Raw genomic sequence first — 12631 nt, forward strand, 5'->3', positions numbered from 1 at the left:
CATAAAATAAGTAAGGCCTCCATGCAACTCTCGAAACTAGACCCGGGGGTAGGTATTGATAAATGATGCGATGCCCCTGGAGCCTTTCATCGCGCAGTCTCAAAACTTCTTCCGACCTGGCTAACAGGGGTTAAACGTCAAGTAAGGTACCACCCGCATGCAGGATGTATCCACTCAAGGTAACCTGGAAAACGGGCATAAACGACCCGAAAAGCCACTGTAGATTTAGCGCCCTCACTCCACATGCTCTCTCATTGAAGAAGTTGGACGAATTCTACTGGGCTGCAGCTAATATGGACCTGACTTATGGCAACAAACCCGGGGGCAGGTCACGTTGGAGGTTGGAGGCAACCTGACCTACTAAGGCACTTATCCATGAACTTTGCCGTTTCGGATGACCAAACATATTAATAAAGGGATTCCCCCCGTCCTCTTTCGATTTGCATCGCTTGAAAGGCATTCTTACCTGTCCATCAGACACATCATTTTCAACCGAGGCTATCTTGTTCCTTATAGCAGTCGCTCATCACCGTCACCCTCTTTTGTTTCTGATACAGCCAACTATTCGGTGCTTTTCTCGCGTTCTCCTAATTTCTCTATATAAACTCAGGAGCATTGCTACATTGTTGTATTCTTTTGAATACTTCTTCTGGTTGAGATCACTGTCGGTTCTCTTGCACTAATTCCACGATCCGGAGTGCCGATCACACACCTACTGGAAACCCAGTTGCCGTAGCTGCGGCACGCCATGCGACAGTGATTGAAACCGATTTTGCGCCAAACGACTTACGAACTCATATTGTCTTCTTTCTAGCCGATAAACACTATCGACGAGACGACACTCAAGCCCTTCTATTCTTTAGCCATCGTATCGCGATCATGGCATCTTTGTACGAAGGTGGCTATGGTGGCCAACAGCGACAAGGGCCACCCAGGCCTGCCCCGCGACAACATAATGGTGCGCCGCCGCAGCAATACGGAACACAACCACACTACGAACGGCATCAAAGAGGCCATGGCTATGATGAATACGATGGAGGTTCTAGTCAGGGATATGGAGGACAATACCAAGACCAGGGCTACGGCAGAGGAACACCTCCCCACGATCCTTATGGACGTGGCGGACGCCCAATGCCCGGTCCGCACGGAGGGTCAATTCCTCGCTCACAAACGGCTGATCCGCATCGTGGTCCACAGCGCCCTCCTCCCCATCGAGGAAGTCCAGGTCCAGGCATGTCAAATGGACATCTTGCGCAGAATGGTATGCGTCCGGGGCCGTATGCTGCGAATTCAGATCCTGCAGGTGAGTCCCCTTCATATCACAGCATGCTACCCAGCTCACTAGAGAATAAAAAGCCCGCCGAAATCACATGAACACTCCTCCTATGAGTCCTCGAGATGGTCAGTTCGGGCAACAGTATCCACCACAAGACAGACAAAGACCGGACATGGGCTATGAGCAACAAATGGTGGATCAAATGTCGAAAATGGACATGAATCAGAGACAAATGATGCCACCAGGTGGACGTGCAAGTTCAGATACCCATCGAGGCCAAGGCGAGTACGGCCGGCCGCCAGCAAATGGAGGTCGCGGGCCTCCTCCCAGAGGATATCCACAAGGACCTCCCCCAAAACAAGATGCAGGCTATGGACCTCAAGGAGGTTACAGGGATTACGATAATGGGTACCATGGTTCGCAAGAACCTCCTGCAGGTGGCTTTGGGCCACCAGCGCGAAGCAGGACCATGCCAGTGGACGACATGAGGCAGACAGCGAACATGCCACCCCCTCAACGGATGGAGTCAATGCAATATAGCACCCCCGCTGGCCGAGGTATACCTCAACGACCTTCGACTGCTGGCGGTCACCGGGCGCCCCCTCAGAGATCTTATACAGCCGGTCCGCAGGGAGGCCCGGCCGCTCCCTACAATGGCGGCTACAATGACGAAAGGGCATACCAAAATTCACAGAGGGCTTCATACGAAGAAGTGTATGACGCCTACTTCGACCCCCAACGGAATAGCAACTCGGATTACAGCCAGCATCCTCAGCAGAATCGGACCAGCCTTCCTGACTTTGACGCGGCACCAGGCACAGGGCAACGCGATTCTTTCGAACAGTCAATGCGTCCTACCCATGAACAGCCTCAGCGAGTAGCTCATCAAACAGCGGTACTCAACCATGCGAAATCCCAGCCAATGCTCCGTCAACCTCAAACAGCCATCTTTGAAATGGCTGGTGATGTACCAGATGTCCCTGCGGTCCCTCCTATGCCATCCATGAGCAACTACCATACAGCTTATGATCAAGAATACAACCAGCTGCCACCCAGGGGGCCGAGCGCACCAGCAGCAATGAACGGTATCCATACTGGAGGACCGGTGAACATGGAGGGCCTCCCTACACATCCCACACCCGTCCGTCCCGGCTTGGCGCAAGACAACATGGTTCACATGAGTAGCAAGCCAGCCCCAGTCCGGAACTACGGGGCTTCTACACCAGCACCTCGGCCGCAGCCCCAACCCCAGGCACAGCGGCAGCCTCAGTATCAACAGCAGCAATCACCACCTCGTAACAATGGCTCACAGCCACCTATCAGAGAAGAAAGTCCCGTCACGACCCAAGAACTGGAGCATCTCCGAATGCTTATTAAAAGCAACGCAAACGACCAGGACTCGGCACTGAGACTAGCCAAGAAGCTAGTTGAAGCTGCAGATGTGCTGGCACCCAAGATGCCAGACCCTAAGCAGCGTTCCAGGGCACGTGAACGTTACCTGATTGACTGTCACAAAATTCTCAAGAAGCTTGCAAACGCTCAGAACCCAGATGCTATGTTCTTGCTGGCCGATTGCCTTGGAAGAGGTCTCTTTGGTGAATCTGATTACAAGGAAGCTTTCACCCAGTACCAGTCTGCTGCCAAACTTGGGCATGCTGCAGCTGCTTACCGTACTGCGGTATGTTGTGAAATTGGCCACGAAGATGGTGGCGGCACGCGCAAGGACCCAATGAAGGCGATCCAGTGGTATAAGCGAGCTGCAACTCTGGGCGATCCTCCGGCGATGTACAAGGTTGGAATGATCTTGTTAAAGGGGCTCCTCGGCCAGCCTAGAAACCCTAGAGAAGCTGTGGGTTGGTTGAAGCGAGCGGCAGAACGAGCCGACAAGGACAACCCACATGCTCTGCACGAGTTGGGGTTGCTGTACGAGTCAGCGCAACCGAATGATGTTATCATTCGAGACGAGGCATACGCCTACAGCTTGTTCCTTCAGGCTGCCGACTTAGGGTATAAATTCTCTCAATACCGACTTGGCTGCGCCTTTGAGTACGGGTTGCTGGGCTGCCCGATTGATCCTCGACAATCCATTCAGTGGTATTCGAAAGCGGCAACACAGGAGGAGCACCAAGCAGAGCTCGCTCTGAGCGGCTGGTACTTGACGGGCAGCGAAGGTGTATTGGGACAGAGTGACACAGAAGCATATCTATGGGCCCGAAAAGCTGCCATTGCAGGTCTGGCCAAAGCTGAGTATGCTATGGGATACTTCACGGAGGTGGGCATTGGTGTTCCACCCAATCTCGAGGACGCAAAGCGTTGGTATTGGCGAGCAGCTGGTGAGTACAATCAGATTGACGAAAAACGATATACAACTAACAATGGTTCGTAGCCCAAGACTTCCCTAAGGCTCGTGAGCGCCTGGAGGATTTAAAACGGGGTGCAGGCAAGAATGGCGCACGCCAGCGCGAACGTATCTCTCGAAGCAAGATGGACCAGAAGCAGGAGGGCGACTGTGTCGTCATGTAAACCAGCATCGTTTCTTTGACTTTCAACGGCAACTAAGAACGAACTTTACGCAACTATTTAGACATGGCGTAACTAGAAAGATGTATGAACTATGAGGCAACCAGGATATGAGCCAAGTTTTGTAAGCACACAGAGAGAAGGACATATCCTGGCATGTATATAAAAGAGAAAAGAAAGGGGCGTTGGGTCTGTATCTTTGAATGGCATGGGTAGGCCTTGCATATGGCGCAGTTATATACCACTACGGAGCAATTTTACAACCTGATAAAAGACTCATCAAGAACGTTTGATTCGAGAGGTCTCTGTGATCTTTGTGAAAAGATTGTGGACTATTTGTAGAGACCAGAAGCAAGGTCTTTAGTGTCTAAGTCAGTCACCCTTCCTACGACCTAATGAAGTTTTCGTTAAGCAAGGTATGTTGATAAAGCTTGGGCAATACATATCTGCTCAAGACGTGCCGCCTCATCCCGGAGAGAAGAAGTGTTTATCCTGAACACTGATCAACAGAGATGCAAATGTTCATCAACCTTGCCATAAAGATACCAATTACACTACGACGAAACATATATGCTGTTGTTTATTTGTCTGATCTAAGAGGTGGAGGTGCCGTCTTACACGCGTTACGGCAGACATCGCAAGAACGCCATTCCGTTTCGATGTTCTCCGACAGCACGCAACAACACACTGTGTGTCATCTGTGAAGGCGGGTGACGATATCTCGGATCGACCGGATCTGTCACAGGCTTCCTGCGTTGGCACGTTACCATGGAACGGGTAAGCTGAGAACGACATGGCTTAGAGTAAACCCAATGAACGGTTTCGATGAACAAGGGTACATATAGATGTGTTTCAAATATTTAGCGGCGGTAGTTTGGTGTACTAGTTGGAATAGTTTGTGGTCTGTGTTCACAGGTTGTGCTCTCATATGGATAGTTAGATGCAGGAACGAACATTTCAGTAGTCATTCTGAGCGCTATCATTCTATCAAATGCTAATATGTAGATCATGCCACACTGCAGCACTTGCGTGCTGCCCCATAGGATGCAAGTTGTAAAGAAATCCAAAACTCCTGTCTGTCGTACCAATGAGTGCGATAACAAAACACCTCTGTTGAAATGCATAGGATGCGTCGAAACAAGGCAATGACAATGTACTACAATCAAAACCTCTCCATCAAGTTGGCTCGGACCGTCCACATGCGAGCCCTCTTGCCATAAATGTACATGGGAATCGTGAAAAGCATCAAGACCAGCTGGATAATACCAATCCAGATATAGACCATCTTGGGACCTTCTCCGTGGAGCCAATGGGTAACAAAGAGACTGAAAACAAGACCGTGCAGGATATTCTTTGAAAAGTTGAGAGTCACCAAAGCCTCTCCTGCGTATTGACGGTAGCTGTCGACGCAGAACGTGATGGCTGTTGTCGAGCCAAGCGAACATCCAAACGAAACAACACCGAAGAAGAAGGTAGGGACCATCCAGTGATCTTTCTCCTCGGCCGACCAACCGAATCCCATAAGACCAATGCAGGTGGTAATCAGAATAGGGATGGCCATGACAAGACGAAACTCAGGCTCGTATAGTCCACCATTACGACGAGACATTATCTTGACAATAACGTCGCTGACCTTGCCCGCAACACCGGTTCCCAGGATGCCGCCGACGAACGGCGAGAGGTACACCAGACCCGTCTGAAGAGCAGTGAAGTTATAAGACTCCGAGTTGCGGTAAATCATGGCAATCGACTCAGAGATAACAATCAGCCAGCCGACAGAGCAAGCATATACGGCAGATGACCACAAAACGGCGGGGTATGCATAGAGTACGAAGGGGCGAATCATAACCTTGAACCAACTGTCACCGTTGAGTCGTCCATGCCAAGGCTTCAAGGTTTGGGTAAATGACTTCGGGGGTTGTTGGCGGAGGTTGTGCGTGTATGCTTTGACTTTCTGGGGGCCCTCCAAGTCCGAAGCGTCCAACTTTTCGTTCTCGAGGCTCGGGCCCAGCTTGAATGGGTTGTTGAAGGAATCGCTCCCAGTTGCGGTGTCAGCACCAGAAGGCGAAGCCGAGTCTTTATCCGAAGAATTCGCCAATAGCTTGGGTGAGTCAGAGTCGACTTCCGGGGCTGTGGTCTCTTTGTCGGCAGCGTCAGGCCCAGCAAAACCCACATGGAGGTTTCTGGCTCGTTGGTGATGGGAGTGATGGGAGGGAGCAGGCGACTGTCGTCCATCTTGGGTAGGAGATGCTTCAGACGAGTGTTCTTTACGCTCAGGCTCAAGCACCTTTTCTTCTTCTGCGGGTCGTTGAACCTGCTGGTGACGAGATGAGAGCCGGCGGAGGAAGCTTGGCCTCTTGGACGGATGCTTGGGTCTTGCGTGAGGTGTTCGGTCCCAAAATGTCTCGGGGACAAACAAGAAGAGGAGTACAGCGCCCAAGCCAATAATCATGGCCAAGATCCAGAAGGTCCAGCGCCATCCGAGACTACCAATGATGACTGCGCTAACGAGAGGGACTATGTTCTTGCCACCAAGCAAAAGGAGGGTGTAGATACCGATACGGTATGCTCGCTCATGAAGGAAAAAGATCTCGGCGATCGTAGCTGAGGGGAGACATTCGACTGGGGCGACAGCAAAGCCTTGAAAGACTCTGGCTGCCAGGAGAGAGCTGAAGCTTGGAGACCATGCAGACCAGAGCGATGTGCCAATGAACATGACGGCGCTAGCCAAGTATACTGGGCGCTTACCATAAAGAATGGCAGTTGGTGAGAACACAACTGAACCAAGACCCATTCCCATCATGTAAAGTCCAGTAGTCAGAGCCACTCTCTCCACGTCGACGTCGTACTCTTCGGCGACATCCGTGAAGCCAGCAGCAATCAAGGGGGTAGTACCACCACCAATCATGCAATAAAATCCGAGTGACAAAAGAGCAGCATCTCGTTTCCAGGACGGCCAATTCAGAGGGTCGTTTCCCGAGTCCTCGGGTTGGGGTTCCAGGATGATGGCGCCGTCACTTGTCTTCTTCTTGCCTTCATTCGCACTGGCCGGACGGCTCGAGCTGGCTGGACGATGGCTCTCCGCCGCAACTGATGCAGCTGCTGCCGCCGCCGCTGCTGAAGAGGCTGATGCTCTCCGCTCGTCGACAGCAAAGCCAGTGGGAATAGAAGAATGGGAGTTTCTCGCATGAACGTTTCGCAGACCAAGCGGTTCATTGCGATGCGACGCAAGGAGAAGAACAGAGCCTGCGGCGCGTTAGTTTTGGCATGGACATTGAAATAGATATATTTTTGTACTAACCTGGAACCTCGATGGTCTCTTTGTCGTTCAAAACTCCCATACTCCATTTTGACGGCCCGTAAGCATCATTCTGACGGGGAACGGCAGTCGAGCCGGCGCCGGCGCCCAGAAAGCGCCGCCATCTGGGCACATTGGTGTTTTCTGACATGATAAAAGTATTTGCAAGTCAATGATTTGAAGACACAGAGAATTTTCTGATATTATAAATTTTCTCTGGGGCAAAGAGCGGGCTAGGCGCAATGCCTGTGGACCGAGTGAGACGACCTTGATGAATAGAAACTTGGTAAGGTCGATTTCAGGAGCTGAACATATTCCGTTTATAGGTCTGCGAAGTTGGATGAAAATTGGAAGAAGTAGGATGGAGGATGAAGGATTTCTAGGTGATTTCAGGGCACATGCAGATGGAGATGGAGATGGAGGATTTATGTATGGTAGGAATGATAAAGGTTGGGAGGCAGGTCGTTAGTGTAGCGAAGCAATGGAAGGCATAAGATCCAATAAATTGTGGAGTGCCGTGGGAAGATCGCTTGTGTATGCTGGTTGTCGTCAAATCCTTCAGGAGTAAAGACAATAGGAATCCTGGCAATATGATACCTAGAAAACGAGAAAATCAAAAGGAAGAAGCCGCTCGAGTCTTGATACACACAGAGAGAGGGAGATGGTACGACAACAAAGGGAGGACGCGTTCGTCTAGATATATGTGTATTACTAGTACCAGGACCTACCCAGGTAGATACAGTACTTGAGATATGTAGATGAACAAGGGGTCCGTCCATCTTCCTTGATAGGAAAGGACCTTGGACAGGCCCAAGCAAGCCCAAGGAAAGCCAAGCATGAAAGGTTAATTTTCAACTGTTTGTCCAGCCTGCCACTCTAACACGAGTAAGGTTAACGTTGGATCACCGGGGCCCAACTCCACTCCCACGCATTCAATATGGTAGGATTCGGGGCCTGGTGACAATAACAATAGCAATAGTCACCAGCGGGAGCGGCGGCAGAGTCATTAAAAACGATCGATTCCAGTTTAAACCAAGTTTCGTATTTTGTAGATGCTGCACGCGTGACCGACTTATGGCGTTTAAACGGTGTCCCGTGCGTCCTATCACTGGCTTATCTTACTGTGAACTGTCCCCAGTGGGTTCTGCAACCCCCGCCTATCGAAGGGTCCTGGAGCCACTGGACCAAGGGTCGCTGCGGGAGATACGGTATGCCTAGAAGCGTTATTACATCATTGCTGAGGCTGGTCAGCTAAACCATGTCTCACCTCCAGAATCTGCTCGCATTCCATGGTTTCATCCCGTTCACCCATTGTTGAGGCTCAATGTTACTGTACTGCAGTGTTCTGTTTTGACACTTTTCATCTTGCACCCTTGTATCCTTGAAATCACCACAGACCACACAAAAAATATTATTTAAAAAAAAAAACACAATGCATACATTCTCTCTACGCGCTGGACTACGCCCGTTATACGGCAAGACATCGTCTTTACGGGCTATCTCAATTCAACGAGCCTCAATCTCATCAAGCACACCGCGACAAGCCAAGAACCAAATATACGCCCCGTAAGTCGAATCGCGTCGCCTTGACAGATCACATGTCTCCGCACATGTTCCCTCCTTGCAACCCTTATTTGTCGATCGCTGTCTGGGTCTTTGTGCGCCGAGAAATAGCTTGTTTGTTGACCGCTAGCTAGTATCCGCAACAATGACTCTTTCTCTACCTACATTTCACTTTCGACATCGTCCCGCACACCCCTGCTGACTTTCTGGTCCGCTTCGTGGTGCTCGACATGCAAAGCTGTCAGTCCTCTCCTCCACGACCTCGTCGAGTCTGGCATTGGCGAGGAGGAAGGTGGAGTATCTCTCGCTACTGTAGAGTTTGACTCACCAGATATCATGTCGGGAGACCCCAACCTGGCCATGACTTACATGATTACGAGCATCCCTACGCTTCTGAGCTTTGACGGCGGGGAAGCTCAGACAGCCACCAAGCTTTCTGATGCCAGAAAGCTTGCTGATCGAGAGTTCCTAAAGGAATGGATCAGAACCGAAGCGAGGAGACATGGAGGCCGTGGAGGTGGTGGAGGGGGGTCATCACTTTTTGGAGGTTTGTTCAGCAAGTCATGATAAATCTGATTTGATATGTCCAAATCACTAGGTAGGTACTATATCTATAATAAGGCGTCCGAAGTACACCACAAAATTTCATGAGCTAAATAGAGTCGATATTCTGGATGTTTTCAAAGCCACCAACATGTGTGATGTCAATATTATGCTCACTACATGATATGTCCTGGGTATTCATCGCCGATGCAGTCCTCACATACTATCACTATGAGAACTCATCCGAGTTCTTGGTGAAAACATATACCATTCATTGGCCTGTCATCTGTTCATTGAGATACGTACCATTCGAGCCCCCAGCAGAGTCCCAGTAAAGTCCGTCAGTTCAGATCACAATAGTAAGAAGCGAAGAGCAGTTGCTCTTTATCGTTTATCCGCGCTAGTCGAGTCTTTGTTTGATGGCCAACTCTCATAACACAGCCATCTTGTGATTCCTGGACAACCAACAATTCAGCTAAGGATCCTTGGCCTGCGCACATTTTGAGATAAATCTCAGATTGCATCCTGTTACCTAGACATCAGGCAGTGACCAACAGGAATTTGATGCTTTGATATTGCAAATCACTACACTCTTGGGGAAACCGGAAAAAGACAAACTTGCAATTTGACATGAGTCGGCACTTGGAGAAATGTTATAGGAATGCCGGGTAGCAGTGTTGAGCTAGGTTATTTCTCACGCAGCCTACGCTCCACTATGACACTTCTCGCACAGTACAATCGAACCTCAAAATCTTTAATATCGACCAAACAACATCCATTGACACCGACCGCAAAATGGCTTCCGTGTCACGGATACCTCATATTTTAGAGCCATATCTCGCTCTTCCCTCAGAAGGCTCACTCAATCTTGTCACAAGCGTACTCGGCGCAAGTTCAAATTGGTTGCTCTTACGGCATGTGTACTCATACCTGAGAGGAAGCACAGATGGCGATGAGAGCACCAAAGACACAGGCGTGGTGCTGGTTAGTTTTATGAGAGATGGCGCTTTCTGGAGAGAGGGATCTACGAAACTGGTGAGTTCCCTGTATTTACAGCAATTTTTTTTTGTAGACACATGAGAAAAATACTCATACTACTCCAGGGATTGGATCTAGATGCCCACAGCAGAACAGGACGCTTCACTTTCGTAGATGGACTCACAGGAACTTACGGTGACAGCAAACCCCAAACTCCAGGCGCACGCAAAGAGAGAGTACTACGAGGTACAAACCTTGCGGATATCAAGAAGGAAATCGAAGGCGCCATTGGGGACTTGAAAGCCTCGCGCAAAGTTCTCATCATCGATCAGCTCGATGCCCTGCTTGCTATCACTGATGAGTCAACTACAAGCCTCACACTACAAAACCTCGTTCTCGGTCTCCGCAGTGTAAGTTTACCCCAGCTTGTAAATATCAATGACGGCACCTAACTCGGATCTCCCAGCTTGTTCACAGTACTCTTCTCACACTCTCTGCCGACACACCCCTGGTTGCTGCCCAAGCTACTACTCTCGAACGAGAGCATGCCAGCCTTGTGCTCTCAACAGCTCATGTGGCTGACGCAGTTTTGGCACTGCGTATGTTGGACACAGGAACAGCGAGGGACGTCAGCGGTGTCGTTCGTATTACAGGACCTGGTATCGAGGGAATGGGAGGTGCCGCCGAGTATCTGTACCATGTTGTTGCGGATGGCGGAGTTAAAGTCTTCGAGAGGGGGACATGAAAATTTAAATACGAGAAAATACGAATACAACGAATAACATAAGAATCATGAATATGATACAAAGATCAAGCTTGATCACAGCAACTAATAGCCTTACCGCTGAATTGAGTTCGATTCAATTTCCAAGGGTATCATGCACAAATGCGTCAACTGCCAGGACGCGTGCCCAGGCCTTTTCTCACATATGTCCTGTCCAAGAGATATAGGTATGTTCATGCAGAATCAAGATGCCATTTCAGAACCTCGTAACCGAAACCCTATGGAATCTCTGAAGAGCAAAGGGGTTCTTTTTTTTACTTCCTTGCTCAAACATGTAAAACACCGTGCCCATGCTCCAAGCCACCCCTTTAGAGGTCCTTCATCCACGAACCAACAAACACAGCCGCCCGTCCCAGTCACCGCCTTGCTCCAGTTCCAACCATATTCCCCTACGGTCTCAGCTCACGCTATGAGAGAGCCGTCATTGTTGATGTGTGCGTGCTCGAGGGAATGGGTGTTTCGAACGTCCGTGATAGAAGAGGGGTAGGGCCGGAGAGGTGGTGGAGGGGGTCAGAAGGGATGCGGTCCCATTTAGGCCTTCTCGGCAGTAAGGCCACGAGCGCCCTTGGGTGTGCCAGTCTGGAAACCGTTCTTGAATCGTCGGGACACATCCTTGAGGTAGCGAGTGCGGCCGGTACCGACGGTCTTTCTTCGCTTAGCCTTCTCGGACCAGTTGTCTGTAAAGCTTGGTCAGTACTGCAGTTCAACAGTATCGGGTGTTTTTGATATCGAATTTGTCGACGGATATCAGTGAGATGTTCACGTACACTTGCGGATCTTGGCAGAAGGGTAACCGCAAGAAGAGCACTCATGCTTCTGGATGTGGAGAGAGCGGCGACCTAGAGATTATCCCATCAGTATTTCCGGTCCATCTTTAATAATTTTCCAGGCCTCTCCGTCCAGACATTCTTCAACGCTCGCAATCGTCCAATTTTCGATGTCGTTTTCTTTGTCGAGTATTCCATTGCGCGCATCGAGGGATATCTAAACGGAGAGACCAGAGGGCATAAGAACTAACCGCATCGTCGGCACAGGGTGTGCGTCTTGTTGTGACGCTTACCGAAGCTGGAGGTACCCTTCGCTGTTGAGACGCATTAGCAAAACTGCGGAATTGCTTTCGAGAGAATCATCTGCTGTCGTTTCGCGAGCAGCAGCTGACAGGCGGCGACGTACTCATCTTGGCTGTGGTGTTTGGGCGGTTAGTTGGATGGCGATCGAGAAATTCTCAATTTGGAAGACCTTTTTTTGGCGGAGTGCGAATTTACAACCCTAAGAAACGGAAGGTGTGGCAGTTTCGGTTATCATGTGACGAGTGCCACGTGACTGGGGCAAGGCAAGAGCGACTGGGTTGCTCCTTCGCTCTTTGACCTCGCGGGCAGCTACGGTAAGAGTGGGGCAGATATGGGTCGTTGAGTCGTTTAAGCAGTTGATCGATAAAGCTGCTCATTGGTCAGATTTTTAATAGACATTTAATTGAATTGTATGCAGGTAACTCATGAAATGGATTGCGTATCTTTGAATCGAATGTTCCCTCATATCATTAGACTGAATCTTTCCTAACATCAATCAACATCAATCGTTATTGAGGTATCTCGCACAAGTAACTAAAAATAATCATTTCCAAATACAAAGCCTAGACCATAACGCCGACAAGTCATCAATCACCCAA

General features: G+C 49.8%; 5 protein-coding genes across 5 annotated transcripts; 3 read left to right on the plus strand and 2 right to left on the minus strand.

Moving 5' to 3' along the window:
* Positions 1 to 879: 879 nt before the first annotated feature.
* Positions 880 to 3799, plus strand: FGSG_08673 (uncharacterized protein; the record flags this gene model as incomplete). The annotated part of the gene is made up of 3 exons (XM_011321765.1): positions 880 to 1303; positions 1357 to 3609; positions 3663 to 3799. 3 exons carry the CDS (start codon positions 880 to 882, stop codon positions 3797 to 3799), a joined length of 2814 nt encoding a protein of 937 aa, XP_011320067.1.
* A 1159-nt stretch (positions 3800 to 4958) lies between these two features.
* On the minus strand, positions 4959 to 7245 carry FGSG_08672 (uncharacterized protein; the record flags this gene model as incomplete). The annotated part of the gene is made up of 2 exons (XM_011321766.1): positions 4959 to 7042; positions 7098 to 7245. 2 exons carry the CDS (start codon positions 7243 to 7245, stop codon positions 4959 to 4961), a joined length of 2232 nt encoding a protein of 743 aa, XP_011320068.1.
* Positions 7246 to 8168: 923 nt separating this feature from the next.
* On the plus strand, positions 8169 to 9224 carry FGSG_13321 (uncharacterized protein; the record flags this gene model as incomplete). Its single annotated transcript, XM_011321767.1, has 3 exons — positions 8169 to 8302; positions 8491 to 8660; positions 8788 to 9224. 3 exons carry the CDS (start codon positions 8169 to 8171, stop codon positions 9222 to 9224), a joined length of 741 nt encoding a protein of 246 aa, XP_011320069.1.
* A 771-nt stretch (positions 9225 to 9995) lies between these two features.
* Positions 9996 to 10923, plus strand: FGSG_13322 (uncharacterized protein; the record flags this gene model as incomplete). The annotated part of the gene is given in 4 exon segments (XM_011321768.1): positions 9996 to 10235; positions 10304 to 10588; positions 10645 to 10777; positions 10793 to 10923. The coding sequence occupies 4 exon segments, from the start codon at positions 9996 to 9998 to the stop codon at positions 10921 to 10923; spliced, it is 789 nt and encodes a 262-aa protein (XP_011320070.1).
* Positions 10924 to 10952: 29 nt separating this feature from the next.
* On the minus strand, positions 10953 to 12203 carry FGSG_08670 (uncharacterized protein). Its single transcript, XM_011321769.1, has 4 exons — positions 12136 to 12203; positions 11981 to 12043; positions 11730 to 11801; positions 10953 to 11639 (listed from the first exon to the last, which is right to left on the minus strand). Exons 1-4 carry the CDS (start codon positions 12137 to 12139, stop codon positions 11494 to 11496), a joined length of 285 nt encoding a protein of 94 aa, XP_011320071.1. The 5' UTR covers positions 12140 to 12203; the 3' UTR covers positions 10953 to 11493.
* Between the last annotated feature and the right edge of the window lie 428 nt (positions 12204 to 12631).

The sequence above is a fragment of the Fusarium graminearum genome, chromosome 2 (assembly GCF_000240135.3).
Source record: "Fusarium graminearum PH-1 chromosome 2, whole genome shotgun sequence".
Taxonomy (NCBI): Eukaryota; Fungi; Ascomycota; class Sordariomycetes; order Hypocreales; family Nectriaceae; genus Fusarium; species Fusarium graminearum.

Coding starts and splice junctions, on each gene's coding strand:
- FGSG_08670 (XM_011321769.1), bottom strand. Junction 11,802..11,980: donor CACCCTGTGCCGACGATGCG/GTTAGTTCTTAT, acceptor GATAATCTCTAG/GTCGCCGCTCTCTCCACATC. Junction 11,640..11,729: donor TTCTGCCAAGATCCGCAAGT/GTACGTGAACAT, acceptor CAAGCTTTACAG/ACAACTGGTCCGAGAAGGCT.